The 20,922-nt window shown below is 46.4% G+C and overlaps 4 protein-coding genes across 4 annotated transcripts; 2 read left to right on the plus strand and 2 right to left on the minus strand.

Annotated features, from left to right (window-relative positions):
* Positions 1-2,201: 2,201 nt before the first annotated feature.
* Positions 2,202-2,807, plus strand: PtA15_7A515 (uncharacterized protein; the record flags this gene model as incomplete). Its single annotated transcript, XM_053171129.1, has 2 exons — positions 2,202-2,713; positions 2,768-2,807. The coding sequence occupies 2 exons, from the start codon at positions 2,202-2,204 to the stop codon at positions 2,805-2,807; spliced, it is 552 nt and encodes a 183-aa protein (XP_053022341.1).
* Positions 2,808-7,360: 4,553 nt separating this feature from the next.
* On the minus strand, positions 7,361-7,823 carry PtA15_7A516 (uncharacterized protein; the record flags this gene model as incomplete). Its single annotated transcript, XM_053171130.1, has 2 exons — positions 7,361-7,690; positions 7,815-7,823. 2 exons carry the CDS (start codon positions 7,821-7,823, stop codon positions 7,361-7,363), a joined length of 339 nt encoding a protein of 112 aa, XP_053022342.1.
* Positions 7,824-16,024: 8,201 nt separating this feature from the next.
* On the minus strand, positions 16,025-16,609 carry PtA15_7A517 (uncharacterized protein; the record flags this gene model as incomplete). Its single annotated transcript, XM_053171131.1, has 2 exons — positions 16,025-16,354; positions 16,427-16,609. The coding sequence occupies 2 exons, from the start codon at positions 16,607-16,609 to the stop codon at positions 16,025-16,027; spliced, it is 513 nt and encodes a 170-aa protein (XP_053022343.1).
* A 979-nt stretch (positions 16,610-17,588) lies between these two features.
* On the plus strand, positions 17,589-20,489 carry PtA15_7A518 (uncharacterized protein; the record flags this gene model as incomplete). The annotated part of the gene is made up of 11 exons (XM_053171132.1): positions 17,589-17,671; positions 17,749-18,030; positions 18,121-18,165; positions 18,274-18,363; positions 18,431-18,482; positions 18,579-18,899; positions 18,981-19,095; positions 19,165-19,248; positions 19,333-19,901; positions 19,983-20,397; positions 20,467-20,489. The coding sequence occupies 11 exons, from the start codon at positions 17,589-17,591 to the stop codon at positions 20,487-20,489; spliced, it is 2,079 nt and encodes a 692-aa protein (XP_053022344.1).
* Between the last annotated feature and the right edge of the window lie 433 nt (positions 20,490-20,922).

Consider the following 20,922-nt stretch of genomic DNA (forward strand, 5'->3'; position numbering starts at 1 on the left):
GGATTTTGCAAGCAGTAATTCATGCAATTTTTGTCATACCAATCCACTGAATGGGAATCTGGCGCAGCCAAATCCTTTTCAACAAGATGGGTCCGACCTGGCGATAAAGACATGGATTTTACGTTGAGCTGGAGGAGGATCAGTCCATGTGATGCAATTACCAAAGCCTTCAGGTTTGCAATCATATTTTTGGGGTGAAATTTGAAGGGTAGGGTACTAGGGATGGTTACCGTCAGTTCAAATACTCTTACTTCCAGAAATAAAATCAAACCCTCTCACATATCTGAGATAGATATTTATGCCACAAGTTTTAAAACTGAAACACCAAGTCTCTTTCTGTAAGCGCAGGCAGGGTGAACTTCCTGCCGCCAAACAAGAAGAATTTCACTCAAGGCACCTACAATATACAAGAATCATAAAAAGTGAAAAATATGGGGTTTGTGATGATCACTCTGCACTCCAGCAGCGAAGCTCAAACTGGGAGTGGTTTCAGAATGCTTATGCATCAAATTAATTCCAACACTGGCCTGTATCAAAAAATAGTGACATACAGTAAGGCCACAATTTAAACATAATTTTTTAGAAGCATAGCATTTCCGTTTTTGTGTCCACCAATTTGAGTATACAAGGTACAAGGAGGAACTACCTACATTATGAACATAGGATTGATTTTGAGGACCTGGACTGGCTAGAATTCAGGGAAAACTCAATCCTGAAAGATTTGGAATGACTAAGATTTACTTCTTTTTTAGATAACTATTCTCTCACTACAACAATTTGCCTAAGATAAAACATAGAGAATTTATGTTTTACCTAAGAGCAAGGAAGAGATCTCTCTCTTATTAAAGTAAGAAACTGTTATGATAGCTTGAGAGTTCAAGAGTTCTTGCAAATTGTTGAGTCTTGATTCAATAGCAACAGCATGATTAGCTCCTGCTACATCTTCTATACCCATTAGACTGTGCTAATCTCACTCGGATGCGGCCTTAGCCGTGCTTTATAATTCCTAGTGAGCTTTGGCAAAACGACTGAGGAGTATTGTGACGTGATCTGCAATTCATGCACCGTCACTCCTTTTATCAGTCTTTTGTTCCATTTTGCCTTTTTTCTGCTAAGCTCTACTTAAACAGTGGCCCGGCTCCAGATCCCTCGACAGATTGGCAGACGTTGAGGGAAGTGGTGGGTTGCAAGAACAGCCTGGTTCCGGGCCACCGTTCCCTCAACACTTTGCCAGAGCGTTGAGAGAACTGGGTCCCAGAACCGCCCGATGTTAGAATAATCTTTGCGTTGAGGGAGGGTTCTGACGATGTACCAGAACCCCCAACACAAAAACCATGTCTTCTGGGTTCAACGGACATTTTCCTCCCTCAAGCGTCCAGCAGACGTTCAATATTTTGTCAAGTGTCAAGGGAACGCTTGAGATTTCCCTTGATTGCTCCTGTGGTGTAGCTACTATCTTTCCTCTTGTCTTCAATATTGATCACTCTGCTTAACTTTGGCGCTAGATGTCAGCCGGCTACGCAGGGCAAGCCAGTGTGACCATATTACATAATGTATAAAACATATATAACTAGAGGCCAAGGCGGCTGCGCCGCTGCAGGGCCCAAAAACCTATGTCAAATTCCTAAGGTCCCACCCCCACCACTTCTCCTTTGGCATATTTATTCCCTTCCAGGCAACTCCAAATTAGGCTTCAGAGTATCCCATAGGCATTCATAAATTTTGATTGTAGGAATTTTGGTTGGCTAAAATTCTTAATATATAGGGAATAGCTAAATATTACTGGCTTGTTAAAATTGATCAAGATCAAGTTTTCACCAACAAACAGGTTTTGGTGCCTTTCTCTCAATCAATCAATCCATTTAGGCAACTGTTTGAGCACTGTTTTGGCATGATTTTTCCTTTTCCATTGATCAACAAAGGATGTTGATGGCTTAGAAAACAATCAGGGCCAATACGGCTGAGTTTGCTGTTGCAATCAGGAATCTGGTTAAGAACATGGATAGATTAGGATACATTACCTGACCTCTCAATTCTGATCACTCGGTAAAGGGGATGTAGCAAAACTCACTATATTCCCAGCCATTTCTGTTCAAACCCATAATTATGTAATCATCAATAAGCAGACTATTTTCAATGTGATTGTTGGGCTGAGTAGCTTACCTTTGACGTTGAAGAAATTCCTCTGGGATATACAAAACATGTTGGCTCTCAAGTTGAAGGCAGCAGTGAAAAATTCCATTGCACCATCTTTGTCTTTATCCCAGAGGATAGTTTGTAGAGCGGCATTTGATTGGATCCAGGCGAGCGAGGAGAAAGCGCTGGATTTCAATCCGGCGGTGGATGCGATGAACGCCTTTCGTATTGCGACGCTCATAGTATTTGGGGCGAACGTCCTGACAATCGGTGGGCTGAGCAAGCGATGGGAGCTCGACGGCTGGGAAGATTGGAGGATCTTCATCGAGGCCGGGCACCTCGGTAAAGCGCTGATTCCCACGGATTGGTCTCAATCTGCTTCCAAAGCCATCCCCGATCGTCTCCGTCCCACCCCCACTCCCCTCTCAGAGCAAGAACTTACCGAAAAACACGAACTCATCAGAAGTTGGCACTGGAAAAAAAAGGTTGATCGCGAGTGGGAAGTCGAAAGAAATCAAAGAGAGGCTGAAAGACTTGAGTGGGAAACGCGGAGGAAAGCGTTGGGTAAAAGGATTTGGTAATTGGATAACGCATACTTAGTCAATCAACGACTGCACCCATGCACTCTCAGTGGCCAGACATTTGCCCCCAATTCGCAAGTTTACAATTAGTAGCCAGCCAAAATCAAATCTTCAACCCCTGTATTTTAAAAACTAAAAATTGAAAAGCATCAATAAATCCTTCTGTCTCAAAAAGTAACCTGTTCAGGTTATGTTGCGTACAAAACAAAGCTGTATTGAAACATAGAGTAAAATAAGAACAAACCAAGCAAAATAGAAAGAGATGCAAAAATGAAGGCTATAGACATGTAGCGTTTACAGCTGGGCATCTTTCAGGATGGTTTTGTGAAGATTCATAGTAGTGAAAACTCGAATAGAAAAAAGAGAGTGAGAAAACCAAATTCCTAGCCTTCCTTTTTGGTCAACTTGTCTTCGGAACTTTTGTCTTCATCAGTGCTGCTTCCAATAAGTGATGCCAGGTCTTCATTGACTGCCGCCACTTTAGGGTCTGGTTGTCGGCTGGCTTGTGGCCGACTAACAGAAGGGAAAAAATGGAAAATGTTGAGCAGCCCTAAATATTCGGAATGGCTGCAGAAAAAAAATCATGGCTTACCCGGAACGTCGTGGGGCAGGCTCCTCATTTTCACTGTCTGTCACTTCTTCATTTCTGAGTGTGAAGTGGTGCGTCGAGGATAGAGGCGCCACCGGGGCAGTTACGACAGCGTAGGAGGAGGGTGGCGTGGCCGTGGTCTGGGTAAGCGGGCGGTGCAGTGAGATTGCCTGTGGGTATATAAGGAAGGGGATTCTGGATCAATTGATCCGCAGGGGATTTGGTTTCGTCCGCCCCCTCCCTGGGAGCCCCCTAACTGCTTGGTTAGGCCCTCCCTGGCTAGTTTACCAACCAACCCTCTTTTGCTCGTTGCTCCGGCACAGCTGGAGGGTCATCCATAGGGCCTTCAGGCCTTTGGGGATATTCAATGTGCCAAGTGAGAAAAATGGGGCATTTTTGCCCCATTTTGTGAGAATAAAACACCCCAAAACTTAGATCTGCAGGTCTAGAATTCTGTGGATTTAAGAAAGTGGGATATATAATAGGGGGGTTCAAAATAAGATAAAAGTAAAATTTTAGAGGTCTTTATCAACAAATTTTTAAAAATCTAGCAAGGTGTACACGACTGGGTATCCCCTGAGAATCAGAGCAACTTCTTCATTTTTTAAAAAATTGTTCATAAAGGCCTTCAAATTAGCTCCAAATTTCTATTTTTTATTCTATTGTGAACCCCCCTAATAGGTACCATATTAATAAAGGGACTTGGAAAAACAACTCCCATAAATTGGGAAAACGACTCCCATACGTCGCCGGGACCAAATTGTGACCGGGTCCGGACGTCTACCTAGCCCCTTTTTTGGGCTACGGCGCTTTTTGGGAGTCGTTTTCCTAAAACAGATTTTTTTTTGGGAGTCGTTGCAACTAATTAGTTATATTTTTTTTATGATCCGCCCCACCCATGACTTTTTTTTCCCAGACACTACATGCGTAAAAATTTGATATAAAAGAGGATTGTGCATAAATTGAACCCCTGCAAATTTATAGCAATAGTGTGCCACCAAAACATGAGATATGAGGGGTGCACATTTTATGATCCGCCATATTCATAACTTTTGTTTCCCACACACAACATGCATAAAAATTTCAGATCACAGAGAAATATGCATGAAATTAAACCCCTGAAAATTTTAGCAATATTTTGCCATCAGAACATGAGATATGAGGGGTGCGCAGACAGAGTAGGAAAATGACTGCTAACCACACAACTTTTTTGTTACAAACCCACACAGTATCAAACATTCAGGAATCTTTCAATGATGCATATTATCTGTGCTATTGGATTATTATCAATAGTGTGTCATCATAACATGAGATATAAGGGGGGTGTGATTGGCTCAGTAGGAAATTACTGCTAACTATATAACTTTTTTGTTACACAACCAAACAGTCTAAGAAGGTCAGTGATATTTATATGCTGTATATAATACGTGCTATGAAAATTATGGATATATTATGTAATCAGAACATTACATCTGAGGGCTGCACGTTAGTCATCATGCATTACCAACTTCAAGCCTCATTTAGACCCGGTTCCCCTGAGCTTTATGTCCATTTTATTGGCTCAAAAGAACCGCCTGAATCTCTACTTTTAAGTGGCGCAATTTTTACATTTTTCCGCTGACGTTCGCATTTTTTACAGCACTTTCCGTCCAGCCTTCTGCTCCAATGGCGGTCCGCGCACCCCCTGGTTACATAACCCTAACAAATTGGTACATTGGGGGTGAAATGTTACATGATGTTTACATGTTACATGCTGTGCTACATGTTACATGTTGAATGTTGCGTGTGTAAATGGGTTTTGTGGTGTGCGTACTTGTTGCTTACAGGTTACATGGTGTTTGTGCATGTCACGGGTGGTGCATACATGTTACATGTTATACACGTGTCACAATGTTGGCAAACTTCTTGCATGGGGGTTACATGGTGCAAGACATTCATGTGGGGTACTTGGGGGTTACATGTTGCGGGAACATCCTACATGGGGGTTGTGTGTTGCAGAAACATGTTTCATGGGGATTGTGTGATGTGGGAACATGTTACATGTTGCACAAGCTTGATACATGGGTTACTTGTTGTAAATTTTACATGGGGTGTAACAATGTTATACGGGGGTTAAATGCCACGCAACAATGTTATATGGGGTTTACATGCCACGTAACAATGCTATATGGGGGTTACATGCTGTGTAACAATGTTGCACGGGGTTTACATGCCACATAACAATGTTATACGGGGTTTATATGCTGCGTGACAATTTTATATGTGGTTACATGCCCCGTAACAATTTCATATGGGGGTAACTACTGGTGCACGCGGACAACTCCCAAAATTGTGTTCTGCGGAAGGTCAATTAGGCAGCCGACTCCCTTTTCTATTGTCAAAAAAATAATAATAAAATTGTGCGGACGGCTCCCAAAACAAATACAATTGGGAAAACGACTCCCAAACCCGGTCCCGGCGACGTATGGGAGTTGTTTTCCCAATTTATGGGAGTCGTTTTTCCAAGTCCCTTATTAAATACATATAAAAATTTGGACTTACTTTTTGCACTGCAAAAACCTCTTTGCGCACTGCACAGTGTGCGCAGTCCCAAACACTTCGCACACTGCGGGTGAAATACATACCTTTTTCAAGACCAGAGGCCAAGGCGGCTTCGCCGCTGCAGGGGGGTGTGCTGAAATTACAGGAGTCTAACATGAACAAGAATCTTTCTAAGATAAGTTATTCCGCATCTTACAACACACATCACTGATCAGTATGAACCAACAGTGAACCCGCTGTGCTGCGCTGACATCAGTGGCACTTTCAGCGCAGTGCAGCTGTCTACTGCTGATCCTCTGGTGCAATCAGCATTAGTGTAGCGCTTTCACTGCTGTGCAGACACCAAATAGGTGATCTACTGCTGACTCTTGCCGGGGATCAGCGGGAGCACAGTGCCAAAAGGAGCACTAATGCGGGTCAACCTTTACATACCAATGTTTCTGTCCAGTGACTGTACATGGGTGTGCACTCCAAATTTTGGAGTGCACACTAATGCACACCACTTTTTTGGAGTGCAAACTAATTCACAACAAAAATTGTGTGCAAATGGCATTCCTTTGGTGTGCATAAAGGTTGTCTCAGACAAGATCTATAATTTCACACATTTGATGGCCTTTTCCTTGGCATTACATTTCATTACATTTCAGTCTAATTTTCCCCAAAATTACAGATAAGAATCAAATTAATGAAAAAGAAACAGGAGCCCAACCAGCCAACAGATACAGCAAACAAAATTTGATGTCAACCAGAAATCACAAAGAATAAGATTTTCCTACTTTTGCCACTCAACTGATTAGAGGGCAATCAGCAATACACTTAGAAACCTGCAAATGGATTTTGCTGATCACTTTCATTATTACCAGGTGGACAAATTTACTCCTGTAACTCACATTTGATACCAGCTGGGGATATCCTTGCCTAGTCAGGGTCTGATAACCACAAATGCCATCTAAATTAGCACAGGACATCATTTATTATCCTTCATCACTCAGGTTAATTGAGATGAACACCAAGGGTCCAGTCTGGAGGCTAATTGAACGGAAATGATAGGATTGAGGGGACAGATTGGAGGATAGAGAGGACAGGGATCAGGAACGTCTCAGAAGGGAGGTTGACAAAAACATCAAGGAGGGTGGGCGAGATGGTCAAAGAGAAAGGTGTGGATAGAACACCAAAGTGGGTGGGCAAGATAGCCCGGTTGCGTTCCATGAGCACTGAGCAGCTTCTTCTATATCCTATTGATGCCCCCCGGCGTGCTTCCTGGCCAGTGTGCGCGAGTGCTTGAAGGAGGGGGTGTTTGAGAAGGTGGTGCCCCTGGCCAATATCAGAACTCGCCGAGGAGCAGACTTCGCTGGGGGTTGGTCAATTTTGTTGGGCGTGGGCCCAGGGAGATGGAGATTACCGTGCTGAGCAACAGTTGGTTGTGAAGCCCGCCGCGGCCGGCTTGGGATGCGTTGGCCTGGGGGCCAGTGGTTTCTGGGACCGGAAATCCAAGTAAGGGACCCCGTTTAGGCTAGTGCCTGTCTGGGCATGCTCCGCGTGCGTGCTCGAGCATTCCCGATCCCGTGGTCAAGCTCCGAGCTTGGTCCTTCTTTGGCTCCTGCTTGGAGAGTATGGCTACTCGTGTCGACGAAACTGCTGGGCGGGATCGGTACTCGGTGGGGGTGACGAGGCCGACATGGTCGAAGAAGGGGAGCATGAGGAAGCTGTGGCAGAACACCAGAAACACGGCAAGATTGAGATGGGATTGCACGTCGGCCGGTGGCGTGGGAGATCCTTTGCTGCGAGGTGCTTTGGGATCAAGAGCCCGTACAGTGTCAAGCTCGCCGACATAGAGATCCCGCTAGATTGGAAGACATGGGTTTTTTAGCAGTCGACCCAAGGGACAAAAGCGAGCCACACTCCGAGTGTCTTGGATCCTCAAAGGTGGAGAAGGTGGACGAGTGGAAGAGCAAAAGTCAACATACAGCTCCCATTTGAGGAGATTGGCGGCCAGCCGATTGGCCACCTGGGAGCCAATGCAAAGAACGCTGGGACACTTCAGAGCAGGGGTGACGGCGGAAGGATCTTTGGTGCGAGTGATCTATTAAAATCCGCGCAAGAGAGCTGCGGCAAACTTGGACAGTGATGGGATGAGGACAGAAGGGTGGGCAACGGGCAGCAGCTCACTTTGGCTGTTGGCAGTCTAGTTGCCGTGTTAGGGATCTTGACTGTCTGTTGGCCACATGATCCGACGAGCCATCATGTATGTATCAACGGTTTCTTTGCATCGAACAACAAGGCTTTGGTGGTGGGTTGTGAGAAGATGAAAAGCAGTACGTCGAGGTAGTGACCTGGCCAACAGGGTTTTGGTTGGGTAGGACTGGGTGATGTGGCGTTGGCGAGGATAATGTGGCCGTGGCGCCGGATGTGCCTAGAGTTGAGAGACTCATGACTCACCCCCTATGGATGGGCTGAGCTTGAGTATTTAAGGAGGGCAGGGGGGCTGCTGTCATTTGTCCCCCCAGGGGTTCTGGTTTTGTCCGCCCCCTCCCTGGAGGCCCCCTACATTGCTTGATTAGGCCCCTCCTTGACAGCTCTTTCACAGAGTCTTTCACAACTGGCCCTTTTTTGCTTGTTGCACTGGCACAGCTGGAGGGTCATCCATAGGGCCTTTTAGGTCTTTGGGGATATTTTCAATGGCTTCCTGTGCGCTTACCGGGAGCGCAGCGGGAGGTGGGCCAAGTCCAAGGAATAGCGGTAGTGAAGCAAACGTGAGGCGCGCGCGCAGGGGCTCCCGCAGCGCGCAGCCCGGGCGCGCCCGGCTGGAACCAAACCTAGTTGGTTGAGGAGCAACCGGTACCGGCTAGGATCCAGCACTCCGGGACCGGCTACAGAGCATGCAGCGCCAAACACGTTATCACCGAAATATTTGGACAAAAATTTCGCCCCCACCCGCCCACCCAGTTAGGGGTCCCACCCGCCCCGCGGGCTCAGACCCCCACATCTTAGTGCCCACATGAGAGGAGAGGCCACAATCCCTAGGAGCAGTGGCCACTCCTCCAACCCATCTTTCCGTTGCGCCAAAACCCCTGTCAGGAGGGAAGAGGCGCGGCAAACAGGATGAGTGAGGAGAAGAGGAACCTTTCCCATACTCAGGCGGCTTGAGGAGTTGTAAGCACAACTCCTGGGTCACCTAGGCAATTTTGTACAACACAGAATTACCAAGAGAAACTCACAATGGCTGAGTACCGTAGAGGATACTCAGCCCAAACCCACGCAGAACGGTAGCGGTAGGATTGGATGTATGTCAAAATTTTGTGCTCTTCTGTTGTGTTATTTCTAAATCCAAAATACGTTGAAACTTATAAGATCTAGGTTTCCATGTTTTTGTGGATTTAAGAAACTTGGATCAATGCCCAATTATTACTCATTTATGGTGAATTTCTGTTGATCATTTCTCTATGTCAAAGGGGTTCCAAACAACGTAAATGTGACCTGCGGGGGCTTTCATGGCTTTCTGACCAGTTTTTACTTGTAATGGAGCTGTGAAAGGCGCCTCCAGTGATCTGTCACCCTAATTTACACGCGTACACGAAGGTGACATTGGCAGAGTGGAAAAAAACCCACATACATGTGCATGGAAACATTGAAAAACAAACAAACACAAAAACAACTCACAAGCTTACACCATGGGAGTTTCCTCAGCACTTGCGTGCAAGTGCCATCTCTTAACTCATTTATAGGTTGGTTGGATCTCACTTAGATGCTGGTTTGAAGGCTAGGTTCATGTCTGCCGCAAAATATCCTGAAATGACCTGGAACAATACTTGATTTATTGTTTAATGTATGTGTACAATGTATGCTACACCTATGCCAAAAAAAAGGCCATTTTAATGATAAGTTTTACTTGATCCTCAAGCTTGACCAAAGTTCCTCATATTTCAATTATCATGATTTTGGACCTCTTTGGAAACCCATACCCAGTAGGTTTCTCTGAAATGGTTTCTGTATTTATTTTCAGGGCACACACCAAGAAGCTGCCAGTTCTTTTTAAGTTGTTTCTATTACACATGGTGAAAGCTTTGGATAAAGTGTAGTGATACTGTGGGAGGTAGAGCTGGTCCCTAGTACCCCTTGGCAGGTACCCGTGGAAGTGCGTAGGTATCTGCCAGGTACTGGTGCGGGTTTCCAGTCTGGGTACAAATTCAGGCAGGTGCCTGCGCACAAATTGCCATTCTGAACAGCTCTGCTTGCCCCTAGTGCCCATTGGCGAGTACTAGGTACCTGTGGACGGGTACCCATGGAAGTATACAGGTAACTGCCAGCAGGTTCTGGGTACGGGTGCGGGTGCCCATTCTGGGCATTCTGGGTCAAAATTCAGGCAGGTACCCGGGTGCAAAGTGTCAGCTGTAGTGGGAGGTCTGATTTTGCTCTGGTACTACGGTTTGACTTTGGTGCTGTGGGGCCAGCTGTCACACAACCATGTAACCTGTGCGGGTTTCTGTGACACATTGTGTCACACAAACGTACGCGCGCGCGTTTGTGTGACACGTAGACCATCACCCAGCCATATCCTGCCAAGATGAGTGCCCCGCAATCCCAGGGGCAAATCAGCTGAATCCTTTAAGAATTGTATCTGATTTTCATCCATTAGTACAGAAATCCTGTTGAGGAGATTTTATGAATTCATTCACAAACCCTGGATAATCTGAGGCTCCCCTGGACTTGTCCCAAAATTCTAACTCCCTTGGGACAAAATTTAGCAGCTGAAGAATGTGTCACACAAATTTACACATGTGTGCTGGTTTGTCACATTTTTCATCACTGATTCAATTGATGCCAGCCTGAGTGCTCATGCAGAGCCAGGGGCTTAGGTGGACCCTTCAAAAATTGTTTATAAAGTTCAGCCATATGTACACAAATGATTTTGGGGATATTTTCTGAAGTCATACACAACTCCTGATTAATATGAGGTTTTTTTCTGCTGGAATTTTCCTAGAACTTCAAATATTTTGTGAAAAACTTCAGCAACTAAAGAATGTGTCACACAAACTTACATGTGTATCTTTTTGTGTAACACTAACATATTTCAAGCTTTTTGGGATTTATCATAAACACATGATAAAATGAAATATATAGAGCTGGAAATTTTCACCCGGGTACCTGCACTCGCAGCAGGTGCAGGTAACTTCTTGAATTTGGACCCAGACTGGACACCCGCACCCGCCGGAGGATACCTCCGCACTGCCACAGGTACCCGCCTGTGGGTGCCAAGTACCCACCAACGGATGATAGGGGCCAGCTCTAGAAATATATGATTCCCGTGGTAAATACCTTATTTCTGCCAAGTATTAGATATTGCTTTGCAAGGTAGTTGAAAATGTGTTCTAAAATAGTTCCAGTAATAACTAGGTTCAATTTGGAGCTGGTTTTCAATTGAATTCAATTCCGTTCCAAAGTGCCTTCAGCTCAATTGAGCATAAGTTAAACATAAATTCAGCATACATTGAGGCTCAAGTTCCAGGTTATATCTAACAGGTTTCTTAAACAATATTGTGCAATGGCACTTGCACACAAGTGCCATGCAAACTCCCATGGTGTTATATATTTTAAGAAGTCATGATTTCTATCTGAAATCTGGGACCACACACCTCCAAGCTTGACTTGACTCATATTTTCACCCTACTTTCATCCTTTTTTGGCTCAATTCTAGATGATACCAGCCTTCTTTAGAGAAATATACCAATTCAGATGGGCTTTTCACATCATTCTAACAGGGATGAACATTTTGTTGATCTGCCGGAGGCCCAACCTGTGATTTGTAACAAACTTACACACGCACACATGACAGTTACATTAGCAAAGTGAAAACAATTACCACCTTCATGTGCATATAAATAATATGAATTGAAACCCAATAATTCATCTTAATTACCAAACACTTCAAATTGAATTATACTTTGATTGTGGCCATTGTGTCTTATTTGGCTGCTGTGTTATACGTGATAAATGCACAAATTTATCAAGCGCGACCCAAAGTTTTCCTCCCGTCTCCACCAAAAACTTTGACCCCCCGGGGGTCGCACGTGATAAATTTGTGCATTTATCACGTATAACGCGGCAGCCAAACGGGGCCTTAGTGGTTTCAACCGCATTCCAGTTGTGTTCCAGTTGAATTCTGCATGACTTCTGGATGGTTTATGCATGAATCCAGGATCAGTTTCAGATAATTTGTGGATTAGTTTCAGAATGTTTCATTAATTCTTAAACTAATTTCATCAAATGCATCCAGCACAGTTACGGAAAAAGGGTTGGCACTCTCTGGTGAGTGTGTTGAAATCTCACCTGGTGTCATTAGTAGGACACCAGCCAAAATGTGCGCACAGTAGCACACCCATTCCTCAGGTGGAATAATTCCATGCAGCTAACCATATTGATTTCAGGGATTTTCCTGTGCACTGTAAAATTTTGGGACCCTTTGGTGCACCATTCTGGTGAGTGCGTTGAAATCTCCCCTGGTGTCATTAGTAGGACACCGGCCAAAATGTGCGCACAGTAGCACACCCCATTCCTCAGGTGGACTAATTCCATGCAGCTAACCATATTGATTTCAGGGATTTTCTTGTGCACTGTAAAATTTTGGGACGCTTTGGTGCACCATGGCTATGGTTTTGGTGGTGTTCCTTAGTAGGACACCGGCCAAAATGCGCGCACAGTAGCACACCCCATTCATGAGGTGTGGTCACTGCAAGAAAAAGTCTAGAAACTGCTTGCAGTTGAGATGCAGCAAGCTTGAATCAAGCCTCAGCTCAAGCTGGAGTCAAGCATCCAAATTCTGTGCTGGTGCACCTTGAGTGTATACCTTGTTCAGCATCCCAATGCTGAACATTCAGTAGTGATCATGCAGTAGGCTGAGGCAAATGTTCAACCTTGAAGATGAGAATCCCCCTGAGCACCCTTTTATTTTATTTTATTAAACACTCCATGTGCCATTAAATCCAGCTAGAATAACATAAAAAGGGTGTGTACACATGAAAGGGATATGTACATAAGAAATGAATATGTAAGCATGAAAGGGTAATGTGAGAAGGGGTATGTATGCATGAAAGGGGTTTGTATGTATGAAAGGAGTATGTGCAGTAAGGGGTATTTGCACATGAAAGGGATATGTAAACATCAAAGGGGTATGTAAACCTGAATTATGAATTTGCACAGGTATCAACTCAGTATTTTGGAGCCTGTACTCAGTTTTTTGGAGCTTATACTCACTCTTGCATAAATTATGCAATTTGGATGTAATCAACCAGTGCTTGATTCTTGCATGAGGCACAGCTTGCCTTGAGCTCTTGCATCTCAACTGCAAGCAGTTTCTAGAGTTTTTCTTGCAGTGGGTAATGCCATGCAGCTCACCACGTGCTCTTAAGAGGGATCTCTGCCCTCTGTAAAATTTTTGGCAGTGCTTGGGCGCCCCAGTAGGGGGTTGTGATTTTTTGTGCCATTTTTGCAAAAATTGTAAATCCAACTACCTTCTGGTATTTCCATTTTTGACTTCTGACTACCAAAATGCGCCCGGATCAATTTGTGGTCCGCGCGACCCAGGCGCAATGTTGAGGAGCGGTCCTCGCAACGTAAGCAGCATTTGGTAGTCGGAAATCAAACTTTTGTTGAGTTGTCTGTTAGTCTGCTACCATGATGTATCACCACAGTATGGAGGGCTGTTGGATTGACCCATGAGCACTACCAACCAACCATCCAGCTGGAAGCCACAAGAGTCTGTAGCCTACACCGCCAGCAAACAGCTGACGTAAACCGGATTTTGTTGCGCTGACGAAATCCAAACTCAAATTCAAACTTGCGCCCCGGGTGTGTTGTCACCTGTTGTGGATTTAGTCACCTGCCATTCTCAGTGGCAGGTGCAAGAGAGCATGACTCCCTTGATGGCTGGTGCTAACTGGTCATCAAGGGGACATACACACCTAGCTCCCTTGATGGCCTGTCTGTACCGGCCATCAAGAGGAACACCCTAAAACCTCTCAATGGCTGGTCAGTACCGGCCAGCAAGAGTAAAGCACTTGTCAGCCTTAGAGTCAACACAGTTGACCTAAAACTGCCTTTTATCTCCATTTTATAACTAAATGTGCTCATATCTTTTGAACCTTAAGACATAAGGTTGTTTTGACTTCAGATTCTGATTTCTCATGCAATTTTGACCCTAGTGTTCACTGATCATATTACAATATCTCTACTCCTTCATAGAGTTTGTGGTTTGTGACACACATGCGCAGCAGTGCCGTGTAGTCGCGCCTGAGCGCTCCCAACCACATGTACATGTGTGATTATGTCATCCAACTTTGAAAATTTTCGAAGTCAGGATCCCCCATGCAGCTGGAGGATCCACAGACTTCAGCACACCAGAACCATACCCCAGAGACACCCAGGATCACTAACCAGAGGCCACTTCACTCCCAGTATCACTACAGGATATTGACAGTAAGTACCCTCTTCTACTGACCTTGTTTACCTCAGAGGAAACTCTGTTGCTCTTGACTGCTCTCTCCCTGCTTCTGTTTCTCTCTTCTGCTTCAAAAGATCTACAGGTTATCTCTTGTTAAGACCTTTAAAACCAGAGCAGAGTAGTCATCCTACTTCTGAATCCCACCACCGTTTCCTTGGTGTGAGTGGAGACTGTTGCATCTCTAGCACAGTTGGCAGCCTACTTTTCTAGGTAGAGCTTGGCCCATATTAAATTAAACTCAAAAGATCAAGTTTCTCTCTTCTCAGTTTCTCTCTTCTATTTCTCTTCTCCTCACTGCTTGTATTTCTTTATCCCCAGAAATTCAACCAGTGTCCCCCTTTTCTTTGTGTCCTGTTGTCACACAAGAGACTCAGGCTCACAGCACTATTTATACCCTGGATGGCCGCTCCTGACCGGCCATCAAGAGGTGATACACATACCCCTCAATGGCCTGTCAGTACACCGGCCATCAAGACAAAAACACTAAACTCTTGATGGCCCGTACTGGCCGGTCATCAAGAGCAAAACTCTCTTGGTGATGTGTATACACATCACCCTTGATGACCAGTCAGTACCAGCCATTGAGAGGAACATAATACACTCTTGATGACCTGGACTGATTGGCCATTGAGAGGACATACACACCCCACTCGATGGCCCGTCAGTACCGGCCATCAAGAGGAATATACTACACTCTTGATGGCCTGCGCTGACTGGCCATCAAGAGTGAAGCTCTTTGCTCTCAATGACCAGTTGGGTCACTGTGTGAGATGTGCATGTCCTCTCTATGGCCAATCAGTCCAGGCCATCAAGAGTGTATTATGTTCCTTTCAATGGCTGGTACTGACTGGTCATCAAGGGTGATGTGTATACACATCACCAAGAGAGTTTTGCTCTTGATGACCGGCCAGTACGGGCCATCAAGAGTTTAGTGTTTTTTTCTTGATGGCCGGTGTACTGACAGGCCATCAAGGGGTATGTGTATCACCTCTTGATGGCCGGTCAGGAGCGGCCATCCAGGGTATAAATAGTGCTTTACTCTTGCTGGCCGGTACTGACCGGCCATTGAGAGGGTGTAGGGTGTTCCTCTTGATGGCCGGTACAGACAGGCCATCAAGGGAGCTAGGTGTGTATGTCCCCTTGATGACCAGTTAGCAGCGGCCATCAAGGGAGTCGTGATCTCTTGCACCTGCCACTGAGAATGGCAGGTGACTAAATCCACAACAGGTGACGACACACCCGGGGTGCGAGTTTGAATTTGAGTTTGGATTTTGTCAGCGCGACGAAATCTGGTTTACGTCAGCTGTTTGCTGGTGGTGCTAGTTGGTAAAGGCAGCACTCTAGTATGTGTCTCAGCATAGCTGAGGTCGTGAGTTTGACTCTCACCAGACACATCTTCATTTTTCAGTCTCTACAACTTTTTGGTAGTTGATTAATCAAGACCCTTAAAATATTGCAAGTGAAGTCAAAATTAGAATTTAAAAGCCTAACAAAAATGTGATAGCAGAATGTAGGGATGGATTTATGGGAACCATAATAGAAAATAGTGATGGGAGGGGGGGGGGGGGCGGCGGCCTGGAGCTTTCCACTGTTACTGACTGCCAAAAATAGATGACACATTCATGAAAAAAGGGAAATGGAGACTATTACTTACAACCAAATACTATCTATAGTTAGAATTCATCCAGCAGTGTTGAATAGATATCTGAAGATGCGGCCAGTCAAATTAAAATAATGTGCAGAAAACGCGAGATTTGCATAATTAAGAAGCTTGGATATAGGATGATTGTAAGCTTTGAGGAGTAGGTCCCAGATGCCACCGTCGCCGCTGTTGATAGATGCCTGCTGTATGAGATCTGCTTCCATCTTACAAGTTGCGCATGGCTTTTCTCCAGTCGACCCCTTTTCTTCTAGACATAGACGATGGGAATAATGCTTGCAAGAAGGTATACGGCTAGTCCTCTCGTGATTCTCATCGAATGACTTGTTGCAGAACACGCATCTAGGATTCTGTTTTTAGACACAAATCACATTTTTATCAGCATGGGTGTTGTTTCAAGCAAAAAGAAACATTGGCTTAACTGGCGATTCCCAGGTATGAGAAGCCCCCGCCCAGTTGCTCCGAGACTTGTCTCTTTGGGTAAGTCCCTCCTTGATGATATCGCGACTGAGATAAACCTCATCATCTGCCACTATACCAGGCGGTATATAGACGTATGTCTCCCTTTTGGAAGGCCCACTTGCCACTGGCCGACACATCGGCATTGAGCCTATGCTTGGGATCAAGTGGAAAATTTCCGCCATGGCCTATGTGCAGGCGATATTTTATCAGCGAGTCCGTATGTTGTCTGTATGCCGCGACACAAACTGAACAAAGAGTAAAGCGAGATTCCAGGGCCTTAACTATAAATGTTTTGATAGCGAGAAACATTCTGCTAATTCCCAAGACGCGCACTCCTCAAAATTCAACCAGTATGGCCTACCTGGCTGAAATAACTTACAGGATATTAGTTCATGGGGAAACGCATTAATTAGAGCGCAAGCAAAGCAGAAATTTAACCCACCTTGATGGCTCACTTGTTGGTCTGATGGGAGAGTTTGATTTCACTGACGGACTTAAAGGGTGCAAATTCAGCTAAAAGCTGTTTGCCCACCAGGTGTCAAATATTTTGATTTCACTGCGCGTAAATGTAGGGAGTAGTCTGTCTGGACGGTACCGACTAAGCATACTCCCCCTGAGTTGTAGCTGAGTGGGGTCGACTCGTGGAGTGACTGACTGAGGAAGATAGCAACTGTAGATGGCAAACTACTTTTTTTTATCTTTGAAGGCTCTGGTACAAGTCACGCTGGCTCACAAAACCTGCGGCATCATCCTGCTGGTGCCAGGGGAGCTGATGTTGATCAAGCTTATATCAGTCCGTCGTCATCGAAATCCGTCGCATGTCTGATTTGTCCTGGCTTAAACTGCGGCTTTCCAAATTCCAAGTTAAATTAGCTGGACTGGTGCCAAGAGATGACAGATGAGAAGATTCGAGTGACAGCTATGTACACATGTGACAGGCCAGGTGAGATACATGCGCTGCGCAACGCCCGGTGCTTGCTGCTCCGGCTCCGGGGAGTCGGGCTGCCGCCAATGAAACTCCCGACTCTTCGCCGAACCAGCAGAATCCAAAAAAATAAATAATCGTCAGGACCTGATATTCACCCGGAGAACGAAGATATTCATAAAAAAGAAGGATTGACGATGGCGAACGAGGCTTCCGGGCGAAGGAAAATCCGGGAGGATGTCGAGCTGACCCCACAAGTGACCAATACAGAAGGCAAGATGTCCGTAACCCATCCTATCCCTCTTCCCGGATGCCACACGGTTGATAACTCTGACCAGACCATGTGACGACCCACAGTCTGCCATTACCCGACCGGCCGAACATCTTGGTCACGTCCGCCCTGCCCTACGTGAACAACGCGCCCCATCTCGGCAACATCATTGGCTCGACACTCTCGGCCGATGTGTTCGCACGATACAGCAGAACCGGGCCGGTCGTCGCTCAAGTCTTGTATATCTGCGGGACGGACGAGTATGGCACGACGACGGAGACCAAGGCGCTGGAGGAGGGCATGTCCCCCAGCGATTTGTGTGACAAGTACCATCAGATTCACAAAGACAGCTACCAGTGGTTTGATATGTTCGTCACCACCTTTCGCTTTTTTATTTTATTTTTCACTCTCTTCACCGATCGAGATCTTAGGCCGATACTTATCTTGTGAAAATCTAGTGGATTCGATCATTTTGGTCGCACAACTACTCCCAAGCAAACAGAGTAAGTCCACTCGAAAGATTTCCTTCAAAAATGAAGCAAAAAAAATCGCGAGCGGTTTCCTAATAATTGTTTGCGCCCCGAATCACCTCTCTTTCACCCAACCAACAGAATTTGCCAGAAGATCTTCACTGCGCTGTACGACAACGGCCATCTTACCGAGCACGAAATTGAACAGGTGTACTGCGAAAAAGATGCCAGGTAAGTATTTCATATTTACTAGTAAAAACCCGCCCAGCAACAGGTCTGATGAGATGTCCCTTGACAGGTTCCTGGCTGATCGTTTCGTTGAAGGCACATGTCCCAAGTGTAATTCTACTGTGCGTACTGGTTTGAATTCAACCAATCTGTCCACATTTCACTTCAAGCATTCTTCACACACCCTGTGAACTGACGGGACCGATCAAGGTTTACAGGGCGCACGAGGAGACCAGTGTGATACATGCTGTCAAACGCTAGATGCGATCGAGCTGATCGACAAGAAATGCAAGATCTGCTCGTCGACGCCGATCTCGAAGAAATCCAAACACCTGTTTATCGACTTACCGAAGCTCCAGAAGCAGATCGAGGGCTGGTACAACTCTGCGAAGGACGGTCACCATTGGTCAGCCAACGGGAAAGCCTTCACCGAGGCCTGGTTGAGAGACGGTCTGCGCGAACGATGTCTGACTCGGGATCTCAAATGGGGCGTGCCTGTGCCGATCACCGGTTGGGAAGACAAAGTGATGTATGTTTGGGTAAGTCACCCTTCTTCGTGTGTGAATTCGATTTTGTGGAGAGAAATTCTGACGAGTTGGTTCCCCCTCGATTCGACTCAGTTTGATGCGCCCATCGGTTATCCAAGTATCACAGCAAACTATACCGATGATTGGGAGAAGTGGTGGAAGAATCCCAAAGAGGTCACTCTGTACCAGTTCATGGGAAAAGACAATGGTTAGCCATCAATCCACAAGACGTCTTTGCGCAATAGACATCGTTGATAAACTCTTTCTCGATCCTTAGTCCCCTTTCATACCATTCTATTCCCAGCGTATCTCATGGGCACCGGCCAAGAATGGACTATGCTCAATCACATTAGTACAACCGGTTCGTATACCAGCTGATTTCTTTCTCGCACAATTCATCCACGGCTGCCAAATGTTGACAAGGACCGTTGATCTTGAAAACCAGAATATCTGCAATACGAAAATGTCAAGTTTTCGAAGTCGAACAACGTGGGGGTGTTTGGACAGAATGCGAGGGAGACCCAAGTTCCATCTGAAGTGTGGAGGTATTTCCTCATCTCGACTCGCCCGGAGACGAACGACTCGCAGTTCACCTGGACGGACTTTATTGCGAAAGCGAATTCAGAGCTCTTGAACAACCTTGGCAACTTTGTGAACCGGATCGTCAAGTTCTGTAATGCCCGATACCATTCCGTTGTTCCTGATCCGCTCTCATGGCCGGTCGTTGGCCCACCCACCCAATCAGAATCTATGCCTAAAGAGGACGACTCATCATCCAGTGTTCCTGCTCAGATTATCGGCCGGGAGTGCTTCGATGAAGAGGACCAATCGTTCGTAGCGGACATCAATGCGTTACTTGCTCAGTATATCGAGTCCATGGAGTCGCTCAAGCTCAGACAGGCGTTGGCGACAGTGATGGCGATATCGGCGCGAGGGAACCAGTATCTGCAGGAGAACAAGATCGACTACAGTCTGCTACTGGCCTCACCCCGGCGCTGTGCGCAGATCGTGCTCGTCAGTCTGAACCTGGTCTACCTGCTCTCGGTGCTCGTGTATCCGTCGATGCCGAGCACGAGCGAGCTGATCCTGAAGCAGCTGAATGCGCCGCCACGACGGCTCAGTCGCAGGTTCGGTCTCGACTTACTTCCCGGGCACACCATCGGGGACGCCATCTATCTGTTCCGCAAGATCGACCCCGACCGGGCCGTCTTCTGGCGCAAGCAGTACGGCGGCTCCAAGCCTCCGGGCGACGGCGGCGAGTCTGTGGCCGAGAGCAAGAAGGCCAAGAAGAAGGCCGCCCATGCCGGCAAGGCTAGCAAGGCCGCCCCCGCTCCCGTCTTCTCGGGGCCCAAACCGCCCGAGATGGTCCAGCTTGAGCAGGCCATCCTCGCCCAAGGCGAGCGTGTGCGCCAGCTCAAGGCGGGCTCAGTCGAGGGCGACGTCGGCGCCGAGGTCTCCAGACTGCTCGGCTTGAAGAAAGACCTCGCCTCTCTCACCGAGCAACTTGCAAGTACGTGCCCCCTCCCTTTCTCTTCCAAGTCGGATGCCTGTGCTCACTCATCCTCGTTGGCTTCACTAGAAACCTCGCTGGCTCCTAGCTAGTTCTCTTGGTCCTTTCTCCTCTCTCTCTCCCCCCTTCCGGATCCAGTTCATCTAGCTTGTATCCCTCTGCCTTTCTCCTTGTTTCCTTCGCCTCACCAAATGCATCGCTTGATTCTTTATCTTGTCTACCTGTTCTTTGATTCCCTTGTCGTTGTCTGTCTTTTGTTTTGGAAGTAGTGGAGACAAAAAGAGCTCTTGATGTGACCCGTTTCTCTTCTTGTGACTCTCACAGCAATACATGTACTTACATCGAGGTCATGGGCAGCCGAGATGGATTGAGCCCACACAGATGACTTGGGATAGTTCCCGGGTGGGATGAGTGTTCCCGCGCAGCCGCGTCAGCGCGGCACCGCAGCGCAGCACCGCAGCCGGCCCAGTCCACCACCCCACCCAATCTGCCTTCAACTGTTGACCCCGACACTCCGACAAAACA

The sequence above is a fragment of the Puccinia triticina genome, chromosome 7A (genome assembly GCF_026914185.1).
Source record: "Puccinia triticina chromosome 7A, complete sequence".
In the NCBI taxonomy this organism is placed as follows: Eukaryota; Fungi; Basidiomycota; class Pucciniomycetes; order Pucciniales; family Pucciniaceae; genus Puccinia; species Puccinia triticina.